Source organism: Rosa rugosa, chromosome 2, assembly GCF_958449725.1.
Source record: "Rosa rugosa chromosome 2, drRosRugo1.1, whole genome shotgun sequence".
NCBI classification, from domain to species: Eukaryota; Viridiplantae; Streptophyta; class Magnoliopsida; order Rosales; family Rosaceae; genus Rosa; species Rosa rugosa.
This window is the reverse complement of record NC_084821.1, coordinates 71,659,408-71,684,414: the sequence shown is the minus strand read 5'-3', so window position 1 is coordinate 71,684,414 and position 25,007 is coordinate 71,659,408. Positions and strand designations below refer to the sequence as shown.

At 36.8% G+C, this 25,007-nt stretch overlaps 4 protein-coding genes across 6 annotated transcripts; 3 read left to right on the top strand and 1 right to left on the bottom strand.

The window, feature by feature from the left end:
* Positions 1-22: 22 nt before the first annotated feature.
* LOC133729946 (chaperonin-like RBCX protein 1, chloroplastic) lies at positions 23-1,516 on the bottom strand. Its single transcript, XM_062157571.1, has 6 exons — positions 1,257-1,516; positions 1,068-1,162; positions 848-965; positions 556-572; positions 391-453; positions 23-296 (listed from the first exon to the last, which is right to left on the bottom strand). Exons 1-6 carry the CDS (start codon positions 1,411-1,413, stop codon positions 219-221), a joined length of 528 nt encoding a protein of 175 aa, XP_062013555.1. The 5' UTR covers positions 1,414-1,516; the 3' UTR covers positions 23-218.
* A 590-nt stretch (positions 1,517-2,106) lies between these two features.
* Positions 2,107-6,657, top strand: LOC133729944 (lysM domain receptor-like kinase 3). Of its 2 annotated transcripts, XM_062157568.1 has the most exons (12): positions 2,111-2,407; positions 2,615-2,803; positions 3,967-4,000; positions 4,100-4,113; positions 4,243-4,407; positions 4,563-4,765; positions 4,984-5,073; positions 5,286-5,534; positions 5,617-5,708; positions 5,810-5,948; positions 6,058-6,159; positions 6,260-6,657. In XM_062157568.1, exons 1-12 carry the CDS (start codon positions 2,176-2,178, stop codon positions 6,425-6,427), a joined length of 1,677 nt encoding a protein of 558 aa, XP_062013552.1. In that variant the 5' UTR covers positions 2,111-2,175; the 3' UTR covers positions 6,428-6,657. The 2 variants fall into 2 exon arrangements, with proteins under 2 accessions (XP_062013551.1, XP_062013552.1); XM_062157567.1 differs by having other exon boundaries at positions 2,107-2,803.
* A 4,664-nt stretch (positions 6,658-11,321) lies between these two features.
* Positions 11,322-17,472, top strand: LOC133729943 (calcium permeable stress-gated cation channel 1-like). The gene is made up of 12 exons (XM_062157566.1): positions 11,322-11,655; positions 12,113-12,461; positions 13,054-13,212; positions 13,619-13,754; positions 14,174-14,275; positions 14,663-14,785; positions 14,887-14,967; positions 15,060-15,400; positions 15,525-15,770; positions 15,952-16,276; positions 16,476-16,709; positions 16,858-17,472. Exons 2-12 carry the CDS (start codon positions 12,148-12,150, stop codon positions 17,128-17,130), a joined length of 2,334 nt encoding a protein of 777 aa, XP_062013550.1. The 5' UTR covers positions 11,322-11,655; positions 12,113-12,147; the 3' UTR covers positions 17,131-17,472.
* A 1,920-nt stretch (positions 17,473-19,392) lies between these two features.
* Positions 19,393-24,347, top strand: LOC133729942 (lysine-specific demethylase JMJ26-like). 2 transcript variants are annotated; one of them, XM_062157564.1, is made up of 13 exons: positions 19,393-19,660; positions 20,169-20,684; positions 20,794-20,909; positions 21,000-21,099; positions 21,183-21,315; positions 21,389-21,452; positions 21,532-22,249; positions 22,715-23,044; positions 23,186-23,551; positions 23,633-23,705; positions 23,804-23,889; positions 23,978-24,097; positions 24,203-24,347. In XM_062157564.1, the coding sequence occupies exons 2-13, from the start codon at positions 20,178-20,180 to the stop codon at positions 24,275-24,277; spliced, it is 2,688 nt and encodes an 895-aa protein (XP_062013548.1). In that variant the 5' UTR covers positions 19,393-19,660; positions 20,169-20,177; the 3' UTR covers positions 24,278-24,347. The 2 variants fall into 2 exon arrangements, with proteins under 2 accessions (XP_062013548.1, XP_062013549.1); XM_062157565.1 differs by having other exon boundaries at positions 19,395-19,660; positions 20,797-20,909.
* Positions 24,348-25,007: the final 660 nt, after the last annotated feature.

The window sequence follows — 25,007 nt, the reverse complement described above, 5'->3', positions numbered from 1 at the left end:
CATATCAAATAATAGTCAAAGATTGTAGCAAATGCCATATATAATAAGATAAACTTTATAATCAGCAGAGAAACTAGAGTTAGCAATTTGATTACGACTTTGCTGCATTTCAACTTAAGATCTCATCTTTTCGTTTGTACCATTATGGAGCTCAATCCGTTGATGTACATACATGTTACATTAATTTGACATTGCTTAGGATTTGGATTGGTAACTTCTCACTTTCCTTCATTGTCCACATGACTTGTTTCCAAGACATAATCTCTCATGAGTCTTGTGTTGGATTCATCCACCATCTACACAGAAGCCGCAGAACCAGTGAATAAGAAACCTTAAAGAAGTAGCTTTTACTGTGGGAAATAACCAACCAGAAAGTATTTAATTCCTTACCTTGCAAGCCAGTCGCTTTAGGTTGTCCCATTCAAAATCATTTTTACAATATGCAGATCGAACCTAGACAAAAATCAGACCCTATTCAACTTGACAATTTCAACAAGCTTGTAGTCAACAAAATATAATAAACTGAATATTCAAATTGACCTTCATAGGACTGACCTCTAAAATGCGCAAAGCTGCCATATGGATGCCGTAGAACAATAGTTTCAATACCCCCATGTATCAATCACAAATCATATTGTCAAAGTCAGATTAGAAGCCTTTTAATTTTGAGCTTAGCTTGCTGAGTATGCCTAAAGTACTATCTATACTGATCAGTGTGCATGTCATATAGATTCAGTTTACAGTGAAAAACGATAGAAAAAGAACCACCAAAAGCCAGTATGTATGCCACACTGGTCAGTATAATCGAACTGTCTGTAGGGTTGAGAGATTTGAGACATCAACATACCTAGAGCCTGATGCCTGGAAGATTCTCGCATCAAATCGGCACAGAACTTGTCTCCATCATTCAATGAGTTTCGACTCAAAAACTCCATTAGCTCTTCATATGCCTCTGTGTTGTAACTCTGCTCTGGCAATTTACTGTAAACAGATTTATATATTATCCAAAAACACATAAGTTTTGAAAATTTAAAGCTAGTTTTAAAAGAACAAAGAGGAGCAGGAACCTCAAGCTGTGCAGTGACAATGCTAACCGCAACATAAGTGAAGAAACTATGGAGGTTATTGGCTGCCTTTGCTTCTGGGGACGCTTCTCCAAATCCTGCATATAAACATTAAACAACCTCTGTTACAACACTCTTAAAACAGTCGCAGATCATCGTAGAATGTAGAGTGTTGAGTACTGAAGCACCCACCAGGGACATACATCTTTTGGCAGTGTATGCGAGTTGGCAGAGAAGTTCTTGGTTTGGATGGCCAAGAAGGATGAGCTTTGCTAATTCTGTTGTTGGGTTTTTGTGGGAAGAAAGATGGGAGCTGAGAGAATGGCACAAGTGCTGCAGAGGATTCCATGGATAAGAGATAAGGAGAACTTCGATTTGTGAAAATGAGCAGCTTCTGTTTGAAGACCAAATATTTCTTCCATTCAAAAATATCTTCAGGCTCCAGAAGTACAGCTACTGAACTGTCCAAAAAAATATCTGTATAGCAAGTTGTAGTTCAACTGAAAAGTCTTTCAGTTATGGCCGGACCACATGTCGTGTCCAATCGACCAATAACATGCTTCCACTTGTTCCGCTGGGGGTCATGTTATTGGAAAATCGGATATTACAAATGGCTCCGGCACCTTTGGTAAGGAAAACCGATCACTTCTCTCGTCCGACCGTCCAATAATAGGTATTGTCATGTTAGATATTTTTACTATCGAGTAGAACATATTTCAGACACTACTAACAGTTTGACTTGTGATTGGACGGTCGGACAAAAGTTCTCTTAGAGACTTTTCGAGTTTAACATTAACATCAATTGTGGAACCCGTGTACATGTTTTTAGGGCCTACTGACACGCCCTCATTTTTCTTAAGATTTAGTTTTGAAATGAATGTTCTTCTTGTCCCCTACTTGAAGCCAAAGAAATTCCTCTCCTTTACAACCATGTTGCTAGAGTGGTTCATAGCAGAACGAATCAAAGGCAAAAGATGCCGACAAAGATGAAACAGATGCTGTCACCCTATATTTTTAATAAGAACAATATGAACCTAACTATTGGTCTAGACTACTATAACATTAAAATCAGCCAGCACATTCTTCAAACACTTCCTCTTCTTCACAAAAGATGATGCTTGCAGAAGGAAACACACAAATCAAAATGTTCGCCTTCCATGTATTTCTTCTTCTTCTATCATTCACAGCCAAAGCTAAGTGTAAACATGGTTGCCTTGCCTTGGCCTCATACAATGTCTTGGATGGTTCAAACCTCACTTACATTAGCTACATCTTTAGCCAACAAATCCCTGAAATTCTCAAGTACAACCCTCAAGTCAAGAACTCTGATAGCCTCCAAACTGGTACTCGAATCAACATACCATTTTCTTGTGACTGCTTGAATAGTGATTTTTTGGGGCATACGTTCACCTACCTCACCCAATATAGTGATACCTATAACAAAGTTGCTCAAATCGCATTTGCTAATCTCACTACAGAAGAATGGGTGCATAGAGTGAACACTTACACACCAACTCAGATACCTGACAAAGCTCCAATTAATGTAACAGTGAACTGCTCTTGCGGTGATGGAAAGATATCAAAGGATTATGGGTTTTTCGTGACATATCCTCTTCGTCCCGGTGAGGGCTTGTCCTCTGTGGCCGCGGAGAGTGGTGTTCCAGCAAGGTTGCTGGAGATGTACAACAAAGGGTCCAACTTTGGTTCAGGCAATGACTTGGTCTTTGTGCCGGCAAGAGGTTAGTAATAGTATCATCTTTTGATTCATATAATATTCCATATAATACAACATGAGTAGTATGCTTATGCAGTCTAGATAGTACTAATTTCAACAATTTCTGCTATCATTTCTCTTAAAATGCTTGAGAATTAGGCAGTGAAAACGGTCTCTTTCAATCTACTTGAGTATTTATGTGTTTTGAGAACTCGGTTCATGTGGTTTAGAGTTGGCAACTTTGATCATATGTTCAACAACATTTCTTATCTCTGTCTTTTCCATATATTCAACAATTTGACGTTGGAAAACAAACTTAAAACGGATGCCAAATTAACAAATTTGCTTCTAAGGTACCATTGTTTTCAATCTTAAAGTGGGATTCACTACATAAATTGGAAATCGAGCTCAACTACAAGATCAAATTGTAAAATTGCACTTGAACCAAAACACATGAACTGAAATCAGGTTTGGAGAGGTTTAAGCTAGCTTGCCAAAGTCAACACCCCTATGTCTCTAGATTGAGTCTTATTCGATTACCTACTCAAAGTTTGGCTTTTTTTCATATCCTGAGAAAAGGAAATAAGAATAGAAAAGTAATTGCTGCTATGCATATTCCATTTGGACAGAGCACTGAAAGATAGAGACTAAACAATAATGTAGAGAATAATACAGATTTATCTGATAATTGCTGGAAATGAAAGAACAAATATACACCGTTGTATTTGTGAAAGTGTGTCTGTTTCTGAAGGAATAAGGATAAACGACAAGGGTCTCTGCATGATTATGTGCATTACTGATTACTGTAAATGAATTATTAGGACAATTGCTAATCAATCATATAGCTTTCTAGTGGTAGCTTAATTATTATACTAATCATATAGGGCCAAAGATTTACAGCTACATTATTCTTCTTTTATAATAAAGATATATTATCTTTTGAGTAACGAGTCTATAGGGGGAACTGGGAAGCCCAGCCTAACCTTGCCTTACAACCCAAGGAATTGACTAGGGCATTTGGTTTTCCAATCTCTTACTGCTAAACTGCTCCACAGATATGAATTAGCCAAACATGAATTACTTCTATCAAAACATCAGATGATTGATAAGTTCTGTCTCTCTCTTCCAGGCGCGATTGAGCCTAATCTGCTGTTTTTCTCATTAAGTTTTGGCTTTTATTTTCTGCAGATCAAAATGGGACTTTTCCACCATATAAGTCAAGGTAAATTATATCACCTCTCTTAATCTTAGTGGAATGCTACAATATTGATCAGCTTTGTTCTAGAATAAAACCTCATTCCTTCCACTCCTTTTCTTGCAGAACAGCTGGTAGGGGTATTGTCTGATTACTGCTTCAATGATCTCAATATCTATTGCTTTCATGTTTGAGGTCAAAAATGAAACTCTAAAATCGGCATTGATAATGTCGTTTGCCTCTTCTTGTGCTGGCATTTTAATTGTCAGGTATCTCAAGAGGAGCTATTATTGGTATATGTGCTGGAGGAGCTGCTGCTGCTCTAGCTTTGGCAATTTTCCTATTTTCTCGGGTTTATAGGAGGAAGGTAGTTGAGGCACCATTTCTTTCCACACCGTCTGAAGAGCGCTATCTTCAAATTCAACATACACATGGTAATTCTTCCAGATTGACCTCGATTCAATGATTAGCAGCTGAAGAATTCTTGGCAATGTGAAAGGCTTTTTTAATAATTGAAAATCATGTGAAATAGAAACGTTTCATGCATGTGGCTGTCCTTGTCTGACTTTTCAGTATATCTATCTTGCAGTTTTAGCTTCTGGAATTACTTCTGAGACAACTTCTGATACAGTTGCTCTAGTTAGTGGTTCTTCTCCGGGCCTTATGGGTATAACTGTGGACAAATCAGTGGAGTTCTCATATGAAGAGCTTTCCAAAGCTACTAATGACTTCAGCATAAAAATTGGACAGGGTGGGTTTGGAGCTGTTTATTATGCAGAACTCCGAGGCGAGGTTTGTGCTACTTTGTTCCATAAACAAAATTTCCTGTGATAGGTTCACATCTAAATAGCTACATCGTCTAACTTAAATGTGCAAACACCAAATCCTGGACTTCAAATATGTGGGAGATTGTATACTAATTAGTTAACATAGATTTCAAGCGTTTTTTACCTGACTTGACACATTTGCAAAAAATCAATGGCTGATTCTTTTGTACTATTATCATACAGAAAGCAGCAATCAAAAGGATGGATATGCAAGCAACAAAAGAATTCCTTGCTGAACTGAAGGTTCTAACACATGTTCATCATTTAAACCTGGTAATTTTCTGTATTTTCCCTTTTTATGGGAAGTTTTTCAATGAACTTGGTTAGAGCAAGAGATCCCTTGACATTTTTTATTCAGGGTAAAATACAGCCTCAGACTTGAAGCACTTTAAACATTTAGAAACTTCTTTGAGCAAGCATGCTGTTCAGTTCAGTATTTGTTGGAACTAGATTGTTTCATTATCTTATAGTATGCTTTTTCGCAGGTGCGCTTGATAGGGTATTGTGTCGAGGACTCCTTGTTCCTAGTGTATGAGTACATTGAAAATGGTAACTTAAGTCAACATTTGCATGGCTCTTCTGGTCTAGGCCCATTGCCATGGCAAACCAGGATGCAAATAGCCTTAGATTCTGCAAGAGGACTAGAATATATCCACGAACACACTGTTCCTGTCTACATTCATCGTGACATCAAGTCAGCAAACATCTTAATAGACAAAAACTTCCGCGCAAAGGTTGTGAAAAAATGCCTTTATTATTATTTTTGGCTCTGAATTTTTTCTGAATATAAACATATAGAACTAAATTTCTGTGCAGGTTGCAGATTTCGGGCTAACAAAACTGTCTGAATATGGAAGTGCTTCACTGCAGACACGTCTTGTGGGTACATTCGGATACATGCCTCCAGAGTACGTATTCATTTGCTTCTTTTCACTTCATTCATTGTTCTTCAAAACTTCATTCATTGTTCTTCAAAGGAAGTCTCATTGAATGAAGTGTCTGTGAACAGGTATGCTCAATATGGTGATGTCTCCCCCAAAATCGATGTTTATGCTTTTGGTGTTGTACTTTTTGAATTAATATCTGCCAAGGAAGCTGTTGTGAGAACAAATGAATATGTTACTGAATCGAGAGGACTTGTTGATTTGGTAGTTTTTTCTTCCCTTCCTTTACTTACCAATAAGTACTGTAAAACCCCATAAATGGTTCCATAAGAACTCAAGTACTAATGTAAAGAATGTACTCAATGTGACGCAGTTTGAAAATGTTCTTAGCCAGCCTGATCCGAGAAAAGATCTTGGTAAACTTGTCGACCCCAGGCTCAGCAGCGATGATTACTCACCTGAATCGGTCTACAAGGTGACCTTTCATTAATTTCTCAAATGCATATGTATGTTGTGTCTAGCACTCTAGCTAGCTAGTTTTCTTGTGGATTTCTTATAAGCTGTTGTGGATGCAGATGGCGCAACTTGCCAGAGCTTGCACACAAGAGAATCCTCAACTGAGGCCAAGCATGAGATCAATTGTCGTTGCGCTAATGACACTTTCATCATCAACTGAGGAATGGGATGTTGGTTCGTTTTATGAAAATCACACAGATCTAGTCAATCTAATGTCAGGGAGGTAGCAGAGGAAACAAGCCACCACTCCTCAAGAAAACAAAGTGATCCTAACTTTCCTGGTTTTGAAATAACCATATGTAAATAATTAATTAACAATTATGTGTACGAGTGTATCATCTTTGACTCCATATCAGTTACTTGTTCCAGCTCGTAACATTGTGGTAGAGAACCGGCCAAAAGCTTAAGCAGTCAGCAAATGCATTAACAATGTATATATGAAGTTGACACCCCCTTACTGTGTAGTCCCACCTTGCAATGCAAATTGCAAAGAAGACAGAACCTAGTGCAAACAAGACTCTAATACCATGTTAGACAACTATTACGCGTTAAATTCCGAAAGGAACAAAAGAATCAAAGCTAATGAGAGCACATAACAGCGTGCTGAAGCTTGTACTAGAAATTTCAGAGAAGATGAAGAACTTGGATGATCTGGAACAATCTGCACCATATGTGTCAAAAGATTTAGTCTTTATTCTAAAGTAAAAGTATTTATTTATTGGGCAATCATATCTCAACAGAAAAATATGTCCTTGTGTCCCCAGATTGAAAGGTGTCTGCTAACCACAGCTTTCTATGGTTAGTCTTTGCTAACTGTTTAAGAGTATGCTCCAAATGTCTATTCTACCTCATCTAAATGTCAATATGGATGGCCAATCCAAGGAAGGGTTCAAGATATGGGTAATGATATAGAAAAGTAAAGCAAGCAGGCACCATATTCTATTCAATAATATCTTGGATTACCCTTATATATTGAATTTAATGGTGTCGCCGACCTAGGAGTCCAAAACTTAGAATCAAGGAAAGTCCAAATGTATATGGTAAAGTTTGAACATAATTATACTTTTACAACAAACGTATTGTAAGGAAACACGTTTTGTTTGTGCGATGTCAAAATGTTGGGCAAAGCAACTAAGACAAACATAGAAGAAAAAGGAGAATGAAAGGAAGAAGAAAAATGAAAGGACTCATTTCTCATTGCTTAGACTAGAAAAAAATTAGAGATCATGACTAGAAATGTCATTGTCAACTACTAAGCTGAGCCGCAAACTCGAATTAGGGCTTGTCCGATAACGTTTTTTAAAATGATTTTTCAAAAACCAATTTTGAAAATAAAAAAGAGAAAACAAGATTGGATTTTTGAGATCCGAAAATGTGTCCGGTAGCTTATTCCAAAAACAATTTTCAAAAACGAGAGAAGATAGCGACTAGAGATGAGAGAGAGACCTGAGAAGAAGAGAGCGACGTGAGAATATGGAAGAAGAGAACACATTCTTTTTTTTCTTTGTTTTGGAAAATATATCTCCGTGTTTTCTAAAATATGAGAATGAAAAGGTGAAAACGTCTATTTATCGTTTTCCTGTTTTACGAGTAAATAAAAAATTATTTTCAAAAATTATTTTCTGCATTTTTGAAAACAGACCAACGAACGCATTTTCAAGTCATTTTCATTTTATAAAATGAAAAATATGACTTTAAAACGTTACCGAACGCCACCTTAGCTTTTCATTAGGTCAATAGATCTCTCATGAGTAAATTCAAAACAATCTGATTTGAGTTTTCCTTAAACAACTAAATTTAGGGTGCGTTTGGATGAGAAAATTATGAAATTTGTAGAAATTTATAAATGATGAAATCTTTAACTCCATCAATCTAAAAATTAAATTAATTGTAATTTCTATTATTCAGTTGTATATATTTAGGATTTGAAATGTGTAATAAATTAAGAAAGTTTCAAACAAATAAAAAAATAAAATTGAAAAAAGCCTTGTTTTGGAAATGAATGTTGAATACTGCAAAGGAGTTCGTAAATGACATTTATTTTGGTGGAAATTGACATTTATTGTTGAAAATATAGATTTAATTGTTCAAGAGTGTTTTAGTAAATAAGGAAGTGTACTTAACCAAGGTACCCGAGAATTCTCCCATATGCAATAAAACAATAAAGAATATTAGGGTCCAGAAGCAATTACTTTTTGTTCAAGATCCTCTTCGCTAGTTCACCCCCAGATCTTAGGGTTGCGAAAAACTCAACTTTTTCATTTGAAGGCGGAGTGTCTTCATTATCTATAGAAACACGGTAAAGTTCATACTTCCGCAGCAAAGAAAATTTTAAAAATAAATGAATGAACAAATAATAAATCAACACAAACATTGTTAATTAAGAGATAAAGCACATATATATGTATGTCTCCATTATATCCAGCGATTAAGATCCCAAATTGACCCTCTCCGTATTGCTCCTTGGCTTTACGCAAGAACAGCCAGTATTTTTCAACGTATCCAACCATGTAATCTTCTGCCACCTTTACTGCTTCCTTGGGTGTTGTTGGTTCCTGCATGTGTTATTGTAGACATGCTACTTAATTAGTTGTTTTTCTAAGGAAAATTATGGAGTAGGAGAAGCTGTTACTGAGTAACAATTAATTCTTTAGTTAATTATACAAATAAGAAAACGACATTATACTAAACAGTAAAAGATGAATAATAGGAATAAGAAAACGACGTTATACTAAACAGTAAAAAATGAGCACAATTCTTGCAACCAATGCAGCAACAAAATCGGAAGTGATATTGAAGAAAGTAGCACAAAAAAGGTACTGAAGCAAAGCATGAACAACTAATTCCTAAAGGACAATAATGTTTCATGCATGAACTTGGAAACGTATATGAAGCAAAGCATGAACTTGAAAAGGACAATGTTCATAATACTTCATATAGTTGAACTGTTGAAGGGTCATGAATAGATGCATGCAGCAGCTAAAAATTCTAGAGCATCTAATTACCTGTTTTTTAACAGTTTTGAACATCTCATACCAGTCGTCAGCTGACCCTGTGAATGTGCATAGTATGCCGTGTACTGAAGGTAATTCATAATAGTTTCTTGCGTTTTCTGAAACTGAAAATTTAACATGTGGAAGATATAAGATTACAATAGAAACCTCATTTACAGTATGAAAAAAAGAAAGAAAAGATAAATAGTGTTTGCTTATAAAGTTTTCATCGACTCGAGTTATTCTAGAAGCAACGGCTACAACTATGCCATCCTTTACAGTAAACTCAAGATTGGTTGTCACCACTTCTAGCTCCTCAGGTTCTGTACGTGACATCTCGATCGTTTTCAACGTAATCTGAAAAACAAAACCTGTGGATAAAAAAATAATAATTCAATATCATATAATAAGAAAAATAACTAATGCTTTTGGTCCACATGGAACAAGAAAGAGACAAACAACATTTTTCTCTTTATTTTCGTAGATTTTGTTTTAAGCTAAAATTTCCTCTTCGATATATCAATATATCATGTCTACTCACAATCTGATCCTAACAAAATCCATAATCACAATCACATAATGAGATCTTTTTTCCAATTTTTTCACATCTTCAAAAAATCACCAAATGCATTTTCACAGTGAATCAAAAGCAAACAATCAACGGTGACTGTTTTGAAGCCCTTACCGGAACGCCGGCTCTGCAAAGAAAGGCAGAATGCGGTCGATCATAGGAAGAACCGCGGCGGCCTTTCCGACCTCTCCAATTTAAATAATGAATTCCTTCGTTTTTTTTTCCACTGAGAAATTTAAAATTTCTAATCTGATAGTGCCAAACGAAGGAATTGGCTTTTAGGAATTATGAAATCCTCACTTATAGTTAAATTTCATCATTTTTTCCCTTATCCAAACACACTCTTATTGAATATTTTGCTTTGCTTTTTTTTGTAAGTACGTTGTTCGATTCACTAAACACCACATTATTAAATTATTTTTGTTACTGTTTGATAAATTATCTCAAAGATACTAACTTTGAACATAGAGTCCAAAACATAGAATCAAGGAAAGTCCAAATGTAGATATATGGTATAGTTTGAACATAATTATACTTTCACAACAAACGTATTGTAAGAAAACACGTTTTGTTTGTGCGATGTCAAAATGTTGGGCAAAGCAACTACGACAAACAGAGAAGAAAAAGGAGAATGAGAAGGAAGAAAAAAAATGAGAGGACTCATTTCTCACTACTTAAAAATGGAGATTATGATTATAAAAACTTAGAGATCATGACTAAAAATGTCATTGTCAACTACTAAGTTGAGCCACAAACTCGAATTAGCTTTTCATTAGGTCAATAGATCTCTCATACTTTGCTTTGCTTTGCTTTATAAGTTGTTCGATCCACTAAACGCTACATACTGTTTGATAAATTATCTTAGAGATACTAACTTTGAACCATTATATACACTATATTATCGAAATTTATTAACAAAAATTCATGAATATACCGACACACCTGATGAGATAATCGCACGTACTGCCAAATAAAACCAAAAAAAGACAAACCCCACAAATTTTTTCACCATCTTGCATCTTGTTGTTAGACCAAGATCCAATACAAGACATCATTCTCACTGATTGATACTCAGTATTTGGCAACCACCACCATACTGTTCTGACCTCCCATATCCTATCTTTCATCCTCACTCTGATTATGACATCCTCGTGCCCATTCTAACCTAACGAAACGCCCCCTTACCAAATCCACGCGTCACTCCCTCCAACGCCCGTCACACTCCACGTATCCCAACCCCCGTAACCCAATCCCATCCCCTTGCCGTCAATCCCAATCCAACCCGGGTCTAGCTGTCCCCTCCGGACCCTCCCCACGTATCCAACGCTCTAACCACGCGGTCACAACGCATAAAACCACTCTTTCTCGGGTCCGGGCTGACCCACCCACCTCATGCCACTCCAATTGGCCCGTGCGCCTCACACGCCACGCACGCGCGTGAGAAACCGCCTTTTCCGGCAAAAAGTAGCCGTTGGGCATCGCAACTGGGACGTTGCCGACCTCTCCAAGGCGAAAAGAAAAGGACGAAGTTATATAAGTAATTGACAGGGAGGACTAAATCGGACTAAATCTCCCAAAACAGGAAAGGCCAGAGTGAAAGAAAAAAAAAACGTAACCATCAGATCCCTAACCACCTCCACCATAACCACTACGAAGATCACTAGGAGATCTCTCTCTCTCTCCTTGTTTTCCGCACCTTCCGAAACCAGCATAATCCAATCTCTAATCCGAGTGGCGCAGCAGAAGAGAGAGAGAGAGTGAGTGCGTCTTATCGGAAATAGTAACAGTTGGCGTGAGTCTCAGTTTTCCTGTAGAGGAGTGCAGGAATTTCAGCTTTTCTTTAGGCGGAGTTTCAAGCAATCTAATCCAATTCAACGATCCTTAATCTCCGGTATGCTTTACTTCTCTTTCTCTCTTTTCTTCAATTCCACGCTTTTTTTTTTCCAGCTGAAATGAGCTTTTTTTTTTAAGCTCAATTTCTGCAATTACGTGAGGTTTGCAGTGGTTGTTATTTTAGCTCTGAGGAGAAGGTGAAGTTTGGTTTTAACTTGAGGTGTAATGGTGATTTGATCACTTTGTTTTTAACGAAAGTAGGAAAGTAGTTGAGCTGCTGGTTTTGGTACTACAGCGGATATAAAAGGAAGGGAACTAGAAATTTATAGATCTAATACCTGTTGTAAAGTTAGATTAATATGTAGACAGAGGAGAAGAGGGTAATTTGATATATATACATATATAGGATTATATAGCAGAGCTGTTGTTAGATTTTGTTGTTAAAAGTTTGTGTAAATTTGTGCTTTTATATATGTTTTGTTTCTGCTTCTAATTCATAATCGTTCCTTTTACAGGGTGATGCAGTTTTCTTTGTGATTATTAATATAAAATGGCTACACTCGGGGATATAGGGGTTGGAGCAGCCATCAATATTCTGAGTGCCTTTGTTTTCTTTTTAGTATTTGCGGTTCTTAGGCTCCAGCCGTTCAACGACAGGGTGTACTTTCCAAAATGGTATTTCAAGGGAGCAAGAGACAGTCCCACACGCTCTGGCACGTTCGTGAGTAAGTTTGTCAATCTAGACTATAGGTCATATGCGAGGTTTCTAAATTGGATGCCAGAAGCATTGAGGATGCCGGAACCGGAGCTTATTGATCATGCAGGATTGGATTCTGCTGTTTACTTGAGGATATACTTGATAGGGTAGGCTGCGATTTTTCTTTTCTTTTCTTTTCTTATTTACCTACTTTACTTAAATTGGTGTCGAGTGCTCTTAGTATGGCATTATACCGCTTGCTTTAAGTTTTTCTTCATATATTTTGCAGGGATAGAATTACTTTTTTTTTTTTTTTGGTAGTGTTCAAGAGATGAGATAATCATTTTTGGAGAACCCTTTTTTTTTTTTTTTTCCTCTGGTTTAATTTAACCTTGACCCTGGAATGAGACAAACCTTTAAAGAAGCCCCCACCTTAACCCTAATTTACTGTTTGAAAAGCCTACCTATTTTCAACTACCTTATTTTGTTGACAATGCAGTTCAAGCACTTCAGTTTTGCTAGCGTTCATCAGTAATGTCAGTGAAATGAGTCTGACATGACCCTAGAAGTGCATGATCATGCATGTGTAATTTGCATGATCTCTGTGGTACCTGTTCCAGTGAGGTCTCCATTATAATATATCCTGATTACTATATGCTAACAATTAAAATTCAGATTTTCAAAATGCATGTCATTTAGTTCTTCAGATCTAAGATGTTAGCATATGTTGATGATTTTATTCTCCTTATATTAATGCAGGCTTAAAATCTTTGTTCCAATGGCATTCGTTGCATGGGCTATTTTGGTACCAGTCAACTGGACAAATAACACTTTGGATATTGCCGCTCATTTAAAGAATGTCACTTCTAGTGACATTGATAGGCTCTCTATATCAAATATCCCAGAAAAATCTCAAAGGTGAGACACCCTCCTTTATTAACTTTCTGTGTCATTTCTATATATTTGGGAGCATTTTGTACCCTTTCTGTAGAACACATGATTGTTGGATAATTGTAAATATAAGAAATTCCGTCATATTAACATTGATTTATTAACTTTCTTTGTCATTTATATATATTTGGGAGCATTTTGTGCCCCTTCTGTAGAACACATGATTGTTGGATAATTGTAAATATAAGAAAATCCGTCATATTAACATTCATTTGTAGTTATTGCCATTTCTATCTCTGTATTTAAGTCTACCTATGTGGTGTTATTGACATCTAATTCATGCAGACAATAGAAAATCTTGAAAAATTCAATCCAGGTTAATTCTCATCTTGCTTACTAATAAGTGCAATACTCATGCAATTGTATTTGACAGATTGTGGACTCATATAGTGGTGGCGTATGCCTTTACCTTTTGGACATGTTATGTGCTAATGAAGGAGTATGAGAGAGTTGCCGCAATGCGGTTGCATTTTCTTGCAACAGAAAAACGACGACCAGATCAATTTACGGTGAGATTGACTCCATGCCCCGATATATGATTTCAGATTAATAAGACACTTTTGAGCAGCGATGTCAATTGGTTGATATACTAATCATGAAAATGTTAAAGTAATAAACATTTCACTTTTATAGCTTTTTGCCTGAATACATGAGTTCAGATTAATGTTTATTCAAATAAGACATTTTTGAGTAGTGATGTCAATTGCTTGATATACTAATCATACAGTAATAAGCAGTCACTTTTATAGCCTTTTGCCTCTTGTAATAAGGATAAGAACTGAAATTAATATTTGAGCTTACCTGATGAATAATCTTGAATGTTAATCTATACGGATACAAGCAGAGCTCGTTTGCATTATCTACCCAGAAAAAATGATAAAAATCTATAATATCATGCTTATACGCCTAATTATCTTATTGTTTACAGGCCCTTGTCAGAAATATTCCACCAGATCCAGATGAATCTGTAAGTGAGCTTGTGGAGCACTTTTTTCTGGTCAACCATCCGGATCATTATCTTACTCATCAGGTTTGTTCCCGAAGAAACAGAAGTAGTGCTCTTATACAGTACAAAATGTTAATTAGAATTTTAAGGAGCCATTAATCCCTACATGCTTAAAGTAGTAATTATTGTATATAAAGCTTTAATTACTAATGTACTTTTTGAGATTTTACATGAAGAAATTTTTTTGGTTTAAAAAATCAACTATGCAGTTTCTGCAATATCTTTATCCTTGTACTTCCTATTGAAAAGGTAGCCATAATGCTTTGTACTACTAAATTATTCTCTATTTGCCAGGATAGAGTTTTGAAACATCTCCTTCACTTAATCCTTGAACTGCCAAAGCTATACAATTGTTTCTATAAAAAGAAGTCTTGTTTTCTGAAACTTGATCCAGTGACGAATTCTATGCAGGTGGTGTACAATGCCAACAAACTTGCAAAATTGGTAAAGAAGAAGAAAAAAATGGATAACTGGCTTGTCTACTACGAAAACAAACTTGAAAGAAGCAAAACTTCAGTAAGGCCCTTGGTTAAGGTAAATAAATTGCTCTATCTGTAAGTGCTATAAGTATTTCCAAGTTCTTAAGTTGATATTTAATTTTAGCTTTAACCTGGATGTGCATATACAACTATCAGACTGGTTTTCTTGGGCTTTGGGGAAAGAAAGTTGATGCAATTGAACATTATCAATCTGAGATTGACAAATTGAAGAAGGAAGTAAGTACCAGTCCCTTCAGTTCTTTGTCAAATATATACTGCCATGTTCTTGGTTGTTTCAAATTCATAATTTGTGTTTTTTTTTTCTTCAGATACCTGAAGAAAGGGAGAGAGTTTCAAACGATCCCAACTCTATCGTGGCAGCTGCCTTTGTTTCCTTTAAAAGCAGATGGGGTGCTGCTGTTTGTGCACAAACTCAGCAATCTAGAAATCCGACTATTTGGTTAACCGAATGGGCTCCAGAGCCACGCGATGTATATTGGCCAAATCTGGCTATTCCATATGTAAAACTCACAGTTAAGAGGCTCATCATGGCTGTTGCATTCTTTTTCCTCACCTTCTTTTTCATGATCCCCATTGCATTTGTACAATCTCTTGCAAGCCTGGAGGGACTTGAGAAAGCAGCTCCATTCCTAAAGCCCATTGTTGAAGTGTGAGTTATCTCATCCTTGAACCTTTTTGACTTGGCATCTAGCTTTTATTAGCACTAGTTACTAATGTTACCTTGATGTCTTTTATTAGCACTAGTTACTAATGTTACCTTGATATATATGCAGGAAGTTCATTAAGTCAGTCATTACAGGCTTTCTACCTGGGATTGCACTGAAGTTGTTTCTGATATTTTTGCCAACCATATTGATGATCATGGCTAAATTTGAGGGGTATACATATCGGTCTTCTCTTGAGAGGAGAGCAGCTTCTAGATACTATCTCTTCACTTTGGTGAATGTATTCCTTGGTAGCATTATAGCTGGATCGGCACTTGAACAGCTAAAAAGTTTCATACACCAATCACCATCTGAGTACGTATTTTGAAATTAATTGTCAGACCTTTCATTTTCATGATGCGACTATCTATGTGATTACATAGTTATCAAACTTGTGTATTGTCAGTTCTTTTCTGTTTGTACAAGTATATAATCTTTCTTTTAGTACTATACAAATTTTGAATTACGTTTTTCTTTTTTTCTTTCTTTTCGGCAGCATTCCAGTGACACTTGGCACTGCAGTCCCATTAAAAGCAACTTTCTTCATAACATATATAATGGTTGATGGGTGGGCTGGTATCGCTGCAGAGATCTTGATGCTGAAGCCGCTCATTATATATCACTTGAAGAATACCTTCCTGGTAAAGACTGATAAGGACAGGGAGGAGGCAATGGATCCAGGAAGTATTGGTTTCAACACTGGGGAGCCTCGTATACAGCTTTATATCTTACTGGGCCTTGTATATGCTACAGTGACACCAGTTTTACTTCCATTCATAATTGTTTTCTTCGGCCTGGCTTATGTTGTGTTCCGTCATCAGGTAAAAATTTGGTATCTTGATTACTAAATTTCACATTATTAGGATAGGATTATGTATATCTGTGTATCCATCCATATGAACATACTAGGTGTCACCAATGCCATTTGCACCAAGTGTTTAACTTAGATATCAATTATATATTTTTTGTTGGATACTTCACTTCCTTTTAACATGTATAGATTATCTTCTCTGAATGCAGATCATAAATGTTTACGTCCAGCAATATGAAAGTGCTGCAGCATACTGGCCTGATGTCCATGGTCGCATTCTGTCTGCATTGCTTATCTCTCAACTGGTTCTATTGGGATTGTTGAGTACCAAAAAAGCTGCTCAGTCTACACCATTTCTTCTTGCACTTCCAGTATTGACCATAGCGTTCTATAAGTATTGCCAAGGTCGTTTTGAACCTGCATTTGTTAGATATCCATTACAGGTATGTCAGTTTTCCACTCGTTTCTTCTTTGAGCAAGGGCAGCAACTTATTACCTCTTTTAGTTCAGTTTTTTAATACTTTGTGCAAGATCTCTCTCTCTCTCTCTCTCTTAAGATTATACTTTATTTTTTTTCATTTCTGGGATCAGGAAGCAAGGATGAAAGATACTCTGGAACAAGTAAGAGAACCAAACTTGAACTTGAAAGGCTACCTCCAAAGCGCATATGTCCATCCAGTTTTTAAAGAGTGCGATGAAGATGATGATGATGATGACCATTACTCGTTTGAAAAGTACGAAAATGAGAGTGTGACGACTGTGGCCACAAAACGCCAATCCCGGCGGAACACCCCGGTGCCTAGCAGAATGACTGGTGGATCCACGCCCTCATTGCCAGAAGCTGTTGAAGATCTACAGCCTTGAATTGCGAGTAGGAGATGTAAATCTTAGCTGTACATTTGGCCTTTCCGATGTTGTGCATAAGTTCAAGACGATGGAACTGTAAAAATTGAATGAGCTGATAACGATGCATGGGGAGGACAGAGAGGGAACCCCGCCGAGCATAGGTTCCACTATACGTAGAAAGTTGTGCATTTTGTTTGCAGCCAGCTGAAAGACTAGGCTGGTGTACAAGGGAGTCAGTTTCTTCTCTCTTTCTGTTGACAAATTGTGTAATTATGTGATTGTGGATTTTGCACTGGTTTGTAATTAAATTTATTGATCTACTTGAATATCATATATAATAGGAGAAGCGTTTTTATAATACTTTAGTCGAAGATAGTCCTAGTCTATTGTGGAATTTCTTCTAAAGCTTTGGAGATAAGGTCTGTCTCTACGGAATTGTTAAGTGATGGAACAGTTGATTTCTACGTTGGCCCGAAATAGAAAGTTTTTCCAGGTCCATATTCTTTTTAATCAATGCTAGGAGGATTCCAAATTACGATATAACAAATTAGATTCTATATTGAATCAATAAATACTTATGGACCGAAAAGGCATGAAAAGATTATTGTGTTACACGGCGGCAAAGCGTACAATAATGAGTATAATTGGAGCTAAATGGATCGATAACAGTCATTGAAACTACCACGTCGCTATGGTCCGAGTGCGTACGATAATTTTTCAAAGTTAGCATTAATATAACATTTTTATCTGTTAATCTTATGTAACTTTTTAATTATAGATCTACATCTGTTAGATGGTTCTTTAATTTAGGATGAGTAATTGTTGGAGCATGCGTTTAATGGTTTAGCTCTCGGATTTTGGGCACTTTGAGCGGTGAACTTTTAAAATCTAAGTTCGTAAACATTATTTTGCTAATTTCGTCAGATTTTATTAAAATTTAACGTAAAAGTGTTTTCAACTCTTGTTAATGTCATTTGAAAAAAGAAAAAACAAAAGTCAAATTCTTCTCAAGAATCAATGAATCCTGTATGTCACATTAGGCAAAAACATGTTACAGGAGAATCCAAAAACTCTACCAATATTCAGTGCAAGTATTCAAAGGGCTTGGATACTTTACCAAAATTGGCTGAGTAAAAAAGAAAGAAGAAAGAAAGATCGAAGAAAAGTTTCCACAAAATATAAGTTAATAAAAACAAAATTTAAGTTAGTAAAAAATGAAACATAGAGTATGAATTGTAAAACAGGGAATGAGAATTCCAATCATCTAAATACTGCGGAGGTTTTCTTTTAATGATTGTATTTGAGGATAGTCTATTGTGTGGATTATTCAAATTTCTCCTAAAACAGTTGGAAATCTTAGGTTTGTCTCTTCGCAATTATAAGTTATGGAATAATTAATCAATGTTGACCCGAAATAGAAAATATGGATCCAATGCTAGGATTCCAAATTACCATATCCGTTATGAAAATTTATGGGAACAAATAAGATTGAAAATTGAATCAGTATTTATGGATTGAAAGACGTGAAAATATATTATGTGGTCCAGATGTGTACAATATCAAATCAGAGAAATTGTTAAGTGGGGGTTTCTCCACCACGTGGACAGTGATTGGTTTGCCGCATCACGTAGCGGTGCGGGTGCCACACGCAAGTCTTTCTCTATCAATTATAAATGAAGACAACTCGACCAATAAAAGTGATTAGGAAAACCACGTGGCTGTTGTCCGGGTGCATGCAATAGTTTTTTTGAAATTAATTTCCAATTAATCGAACATGTTAATCTCGTAGTCTTATCCAAATTTTTTTTAAATATAGAGCCTGACTTGTTTGATGGTTCATTAATTTAGGATGAGTAATTACTGGAACATGCGTTTGGTGGTTCACAGCTCTCGTATTTTGGGAAACATTAAGTGATGAATTAGATTTAAAAAGTACGTAAAAGAAGCTTTTGCTAATTCCGTAAATTTTACTGAAAACAGTGTTTTCCATTCTCACTTATGGTTCTTTGGAAACGAAAAAAGAACCCACACAAGGTCAAAAATACATTATGAGCTCATTTGATCTTATCGAAAACAGAAAAATCCTCTACCATTATGATACCAGATTCTCGAGTCTTTTGATGCATTACCAAACTTGGCAGGGTGAAAGAGAAAGAATGAAAGAAAACAAAAAGGAAAAAAGTTTAGTACCAAAAATGGGCCTGATTTATGAGAGGCTCAATCCACGCTACCTACCTAGTAGGCAAAGTTCCAACCCACCCACGCACACAGGTTTTGAGGCAAATCCAACGGTCTATTTCCCAAGTCTTGGTCTTTCACTCCCACTTCACACCTCTCTCTCCCTATTTATATCTTCCACCAAATTTCGGGTTCTCCGGAATCTCTTTCGCCTTTTCGGTTTCATTCTTTGATTGCATGCATTGTAATGTAATTTCCGACCATTGAACCGCCCAGATTACACAAACTCGTTCAATGGCTGTGAAAAACTAATTCCAGCTGAATTTTGTTTTTTGGGTTCTTATTGAGTTTTCAGTGATCATATTTTTAGGTCAGTGTTGAAACTCCCATTTTGATGATTCTGATGTTGTTGACTGTTTCTCTTTTTTGGGACTTGGAATTGAATAAAGATCGGTTCTTTGGAAAACAGAGGATCAATGTTTTGTGTAGGTGGGATTGAGTTATGGGATTGAATGTTGGTTTGTGTTATGGGATTGAATTATGGGTTTATGCCAGGGAGATGAATTTTGGGTTGACTTTGAGTCAGTCGGGTCTTTGTTGTTTCGTTGACTTGGAACAATTGTTTATTTTGATTTTGAACCAATGCTCAAGTGTTTGTATTGAAGCTTTAGTTTTCATGGAGATTTTTTTTTTTTTTTTTTTTTTCTGGGAATTGGTGAAAATTTATATCTCTGTTGTATACAAGTGTACTGTTGCTATTGTCATTGTTTTGATATAGGGATCAAATATTGTTTTGGTTGTTTCATCGAAGAGATTGTAGATTGTTTACTGATTGCAATCATAGTACCAGCTAGCTCAGATTGTGTTCTGTTTTATAGGTATTGAGAATGCAAGTTCTGAGAGTGGAAGAAGGAAGGCCGGGCCAATATAGTGATAAAGATATTGGTTCCGGTAAGAGAGAATTCTCGGAGTTACTGGAGCATGAAAAGGAGGAGCTACTGCAAGACCAATCAGAAGAGGATGAGAAGGACAATGGTCGCTTACAGGGGACCGGAACTAAGAAGAGACGGTTTACTCCAGAAATTGGAGCTTCAAATGGAAAAAGAAGTAGAAAAAAGCAACTTGCCTCAAACTATTATGAAGATGCAGATGAGTTAATGGATGAAATGGAGCATGACACAGAAATTGCCTTTATGATCAAGTCCAAAGCACGGAGAAGGGGAAGTCCTGGCCGTGGAAAGATGAACAGGAGTTCCTCAGTGGATTCAGGAGTTAAAGATGAGTCAAAGAATACTACTTCTTATACTTCGTCTTCTTCACCACCATCTTCTCCGAATTCGTCAGTTTCAGTTCTAAGATGGGATCGTGGTAGATGCACTTCAAGACACATAAAGGTATTTACTTATCTAGCTATGCCTCACCCTACAGTGTGTATTATTTTTTTTCTTCATCTTCGAAAATTTATTTAGGTGCACTGAGAAAGCTTTTGTTTATTACTTAAAGCAGGATAATGGAGATGTTTGTTTTAAGTGTCATCAGTGTATGCAAGAATCAAAAACTATTGTTTCTTGCTCCAAGTGTAAAAACAACTCTTATTGTATCCGTTGTATCAAGGAATGGTATGTATTTAACACAGTCCCTGTCCTCTTTCCGAGTTTGCAATAGTCACTTGAAATGTATCATGTGGATTCTTTTTCTTTTGTATATAGGTATCCTCACATGAAGGTACAGGAAGTCAAGGAACTTTGCCCATTTTGCCGCAGAAATTGCAACTGTAATGCTTGCCTCCACTCAACTGGCATGATTAAGGTTTGTTTTCTAGTACAAGAATCCTTTCAGCATTGCACTCTCCAATGATAAATACATTATGCTTTCTATTTCTGAAACTTCAGACACCAAAACGGGACATAAGCGACTACGAAAAGGCTCAGCATTTGGCGCATTTAATTCGCTCCATGCTTCCATTTCTGAAGGAACTTTCTGATGAACAAAAGGAGGAGATACAGATCGAAGCTAATATTCAAGGTATGAAGTTTCATTGGCTTTGGTTTCAGGTCAATCAGGTGTAGGACACAGCTAACACAAACTTTTCTGTCAGGAGAGTCGCTTTCCAACATTATAATAGAACAAACCCTCTGTTACAATGATGAGCGTGTCTATTGGTAAGCGTCTCTTTATTCATTAAAGGAAATGCTATATGATTGTTAACTAACTAGATGTCTGTTTTCATGCTTGGAATAGCAACCACTGTGCAACTTCAATTGTTGATCTCCATCGAAGCTGCCCTAAATGTCTATATGAACTCTGTCTAAGTTGTTGTAGAGAAATTAGGCAGGGATTCCTTTTAGACCGTGCAGAGGTGAAGTTTCAATATAGGAATATGGGTTGTGAGTACATTCATGGTGGAGATCCATCACCTGAATGTTGTTCCTTAGAAGCTCCAGACAATCATATTGAGCCTTTGACTGGGTGGAATGAGCCTTTGACTGGGTGGAATGCAAATGATGATAATAGTATTACTTGTGCTCCAAAGGAAATGGGTGGCTGCGGTGAGAGCAACTTGGCTCTGAAGCGAATCCTTCCTTGTGATTGGATTGCAAGTTTAGAAGCAAAAGCCAAAACTGTACTAGACATTTGCGAAACCAAGTACTGTACTTTCAAGCATGAATGTGGTGAAAGAATTGATATGTTGCGAAAGGCAGCTTCTAGGGAGGATTCTTGTGACAACTTCTTATATTGTCCAGATTCAAGGGACACTCTGAAAGAAGGAGATCTTTTGCACTTCAGAAAACATTGGATTAATGGTGAACCAGTCATAGTTCAAAATGTACTTGAACAGGCAAATGGTCTGAGCTGGGAGCCAATGGTCATGTGGCGTGCTTTAAGTGAAAATATGGATCCAAATAGTACCTCACAATTTTCAGAGGTCAAGACCATTGATTGCCTGGCTGGCTGTGAGGTTGGTCTACTTATCAGATTTTGTCACTTTTAACCTTCTGTTTCTGATTTAATTAATCTCCGAGTCCACTTTAAATATATAATCTATAAATTTCTTTTGAAATCATCCTTGCATTATTTTGTGCTAGGCCAATCTGATGATGATGTTGAATGCTCTTTCCTACATCATCTTACTTCTTCTGTCTTGGCAGCCTGAAACTAAGGCTGCAGTGACACTATTTTCTTACTTTTAGTATTATAGTACCAGATATAGTTTTCAAAGTGCCTATCGTTAAAAGTTCTCTCACTCAGACACTGACCCACACAATTGCCCTTGTTTTGCTTTTCTAAAATAAATTGTTATAATTTCCCAATTTTATCTGGAATCACTAATTGCGAACATGATTTCTTTTGTTTTTTGTTTTCCACTTGGTTTCTTCTGAATATATTGCACTTCTAATGTCACTTTCATCAACTTTTTTTGCAGGTGGAAATAAATACTCGGCAATTTTTTGAAGGATATACGGAAGGAAGAATGTATGGAAATTTGTGGCCAGAGATGCTTAAGCTGAAGGATTGGCCCCCTTCTGATAAGTTTGAGAATCTTTTGCCCCGACATTGTGATGAATTTATTACTGCCCTGCCATTTCAAGAGTACACAGATCCTAGAGCTGGACTTCTTAACCTTGCTGTTAAGTTGCCACCTGGAGTCTTGAAACCAGACATGGGTCCAAAAACATATATTGCTTATGGGCTTGTGGAAGAGCTTGGAAGAGGGGATTCCGTAACCAAGCTGCATTGTGATATGTCTGATGCGGTATGAATATTGCTTACTTGAACACATATTGTGATATTCTTTTATTGTTTCTCGTTTAATGTCTGGAATGTACAACTTAAACACTTGGGTTGCCTACACTTCTGTATAGTATAGTATGTCATGTTCTTTCAATCTATGCAGGTTAATATTTTGACACATACAGCAGAAATAAAGCTAGGTGATGAGCAGAAATCTGCAATTTCAATGCTAAAAGAATTACATAGAGCCCAAGATGAGAGAGAGCTTCGGAATTGGGTGAATTCTCAGTCTGGACAGTCTGGAGGGGATGAAGAAATCATAGAAAAGAATTACAATAGGGAATTGAAGGTTCCAGAAGATGATGCAGATGGGCCCACTCTTTCTGGTTCTCCCTGCACGGAAGCAGTAGAGGAAACCGGTGGTGCTTTGTGGGACATTTTTCGCAGGGAAGATGTCCCTAAGTTGGAGGCTTATCTGAAGAAGCACTATAAAGAATTCAGGCACACTTACTGTTCATTAGTTGAACGGGTAAGTATGGTATCCTCAGCTTTCCTTAGAAATATGTTGTGTTTATGGGTGCTGATTTTGGTTTTTGTTCTTTGTGTTTAGGTTATTCATCCAATTCATGATCAATCCTTTTATTTGACAATGGATCACAAAAGGAAGCTTAAGGAAGAATTTGGTATGAAAGTAGGCATACATGTGGTTTTATTTGCTGACCAATCCTTATTGCTGTTGTATCTTTAGTAGTTACTATAACATACTTGTTGCACACTTCAGGAGTCGAACCATGGACATTTGTACAAAGCCTTGGAGAGGCTGTATTTATACCTGCTGGATGCCCACACCAAGTTAGGAATCTCAAGGTCTATCATCTTGTACTTTTCTCATGTTTTCCACTTTTTATTTGTTTGTGGTATAACTCTAAAACATTATGCTATCACTCCCTTGCAGTCTTGTACAAAAGTAGCTGTAGACTTTGTATCCCCAGAAAATGTCCATGAGTGCCTCCGTTTAACTAAGGACTTCAGACAGCTTCCCAAGAATCATAGAGCTAGAGAGGACAAACTTGAGGTGACCAGCTTGCTTTACCTTCCAACACTTTCTACTTTCTTTCCTTCACTCTACTTCACTTCAATTCTTCCAAGTTTGATTGGGCATTATCTTTCGGTGGTACAGATAAAGAAAATGATACTATATGCGGTCGACCAAGCTGTTAAAGATTTGGAAGCCTTGGTAGCAACTCAAGTTTGAAAGGAACTATACAATGATATTCCATATTCCTGACCGGGAAAATTTTGTAAAGTCGGAACAAATTTTTTTCCCGAGTCTTCCTCCCGGTCCCGGTCAATATAAGCTGAAGCAATCACAAGTATTTCCTTTGGATGTGCCCATTGTTGTTCACATGGTCTTTTTAGTTCTAACAATTGATGCCTTGAGCTTGGACCATACGTAGGTTGTTGCTTGACGGCTTGACCTTCAAGTTAAGTAGTGCATGAACATTATAATGAAATGAACAAGAAGAATTCTTTTGCAACTCAAAAAATGATTTTGAAACCAAGACGTTGAACACCTGCCATCCTCCTTTGATCCCACCTCTTGGTACATGTTGCATAATGCACTGTATATATTCTGGCCTGTATAACCAAGAAGTTGAACACCTGCACATGTTGCATAATGCACTGGATATATTCTGGCCTGTATAACCAGGAAGTTGAACACCTGCGATCCTCCTTTGATCCCACCTCTTGGACCTGCACAATGGAAACAATTTGGCATTTGACTTAAAATGCCCAACCTTCACTATTAGGGAGGGAGATTTGAACTTTAGACCCACCATTTTAAAATATAAAGTGATAAATAGTGAAATATGGGAAATACCACCTAACTAATTTAGTGCAACTTTTAGAGCCTTGGAGACAGTGGCGGAGCCAAGTTTTGATTTAAGGTGGGGCACTCATGAAATATGAACACTTACTTTAAA

Excerpts from the sequence above, each read along its gene's own strand:
- LOC133729946 (XM_062157571.1), bottom strand. The coding sequence starts at position 1,413 with ATGGAATCCTCTGCAGCACTTGTGCCATTCTCTCAGCTCCCATCTTTC. Across the intron at positions 1,163-1,256 it reads CCAAAAGATGTATGTCCCTG|GATTTGGAGAAGCGTCCCCA; the intron begins GTGGGTGCTTCA and ends GTTTATATGCAG. Across the intron at positions 966-1,067 it reads TTGTCACTGCACAGCTTGAG|AGTTACAACACAGAGGCATA; the intron begins GTTCCTGCTCCT and ends TTGCCAGAGCAG.
- LOC133729944 (XM_062157567.1), top strand. The coding sequence starts at position 2,176 with ATGATGCTTGCAGAAGGAAACACACAAATCAAAATGTTCGCCTTCCAT. Across the intron at positions 4,408-4,562 it reads TCAAATTCAACATACACATG|TTTTAGCTTCTGGAATTACT; the intron begins GTAATTCTTCCA and ends TCTATCTTGCAG. Across the intron at positions 5,709-5,809 it reads TTCGGATACATGCCTCCAGA|GTATGCTCAATATGGTGATG; the intron begins GTACGTATTCAT and ends GTCTGTGAACAG.
- LOC133729943 (XM_062157566.1), top strand. The coding sequence starts at position 12,148 with ATGGCTACACTCGGGGATATAGGGGTTGGAGCAGCCATCAATATTCTG. Across the intron at positions 13,755-14,173 it reads GACGACCAGATCAATTTACG|GCCCTTGTCAGAAATATTCC; the intron begins GTGAGATTGACT and ends TATTGTTTACAG. Across the intron at positions 14,786-14,886 it reads CAGTAAGGCCCTTGGTTAAG|ACTGGTTTTCTTGGGCTTTG; the intron begins GTAAATAAATTG and ends TACAACTATCAG.
- LOC133729942 (XM_062157564.1), top strand. The coding sequence starts at position 20,178 with ATGCAAGTTCTGAGAGTGGAAGAAGGAAGGCCGGGCCAATATAGTGAT. Across the intron at positions 23,890-23,977 it reads ACCAAGTTAGGAATCTCAAG|TCTTGTACAAAAGTAGCTGT; the intron begins GTCTATCATCTT and ends ACTCCCTTGCAG. Across the intron at positions 24,098-24,202 it reads CTAGAGAGGACAAACTTGAG|ATAAAGAAAATGATACTATA; the intron begins GTGACCAGCTTG and ends TCGGTGGTACAG.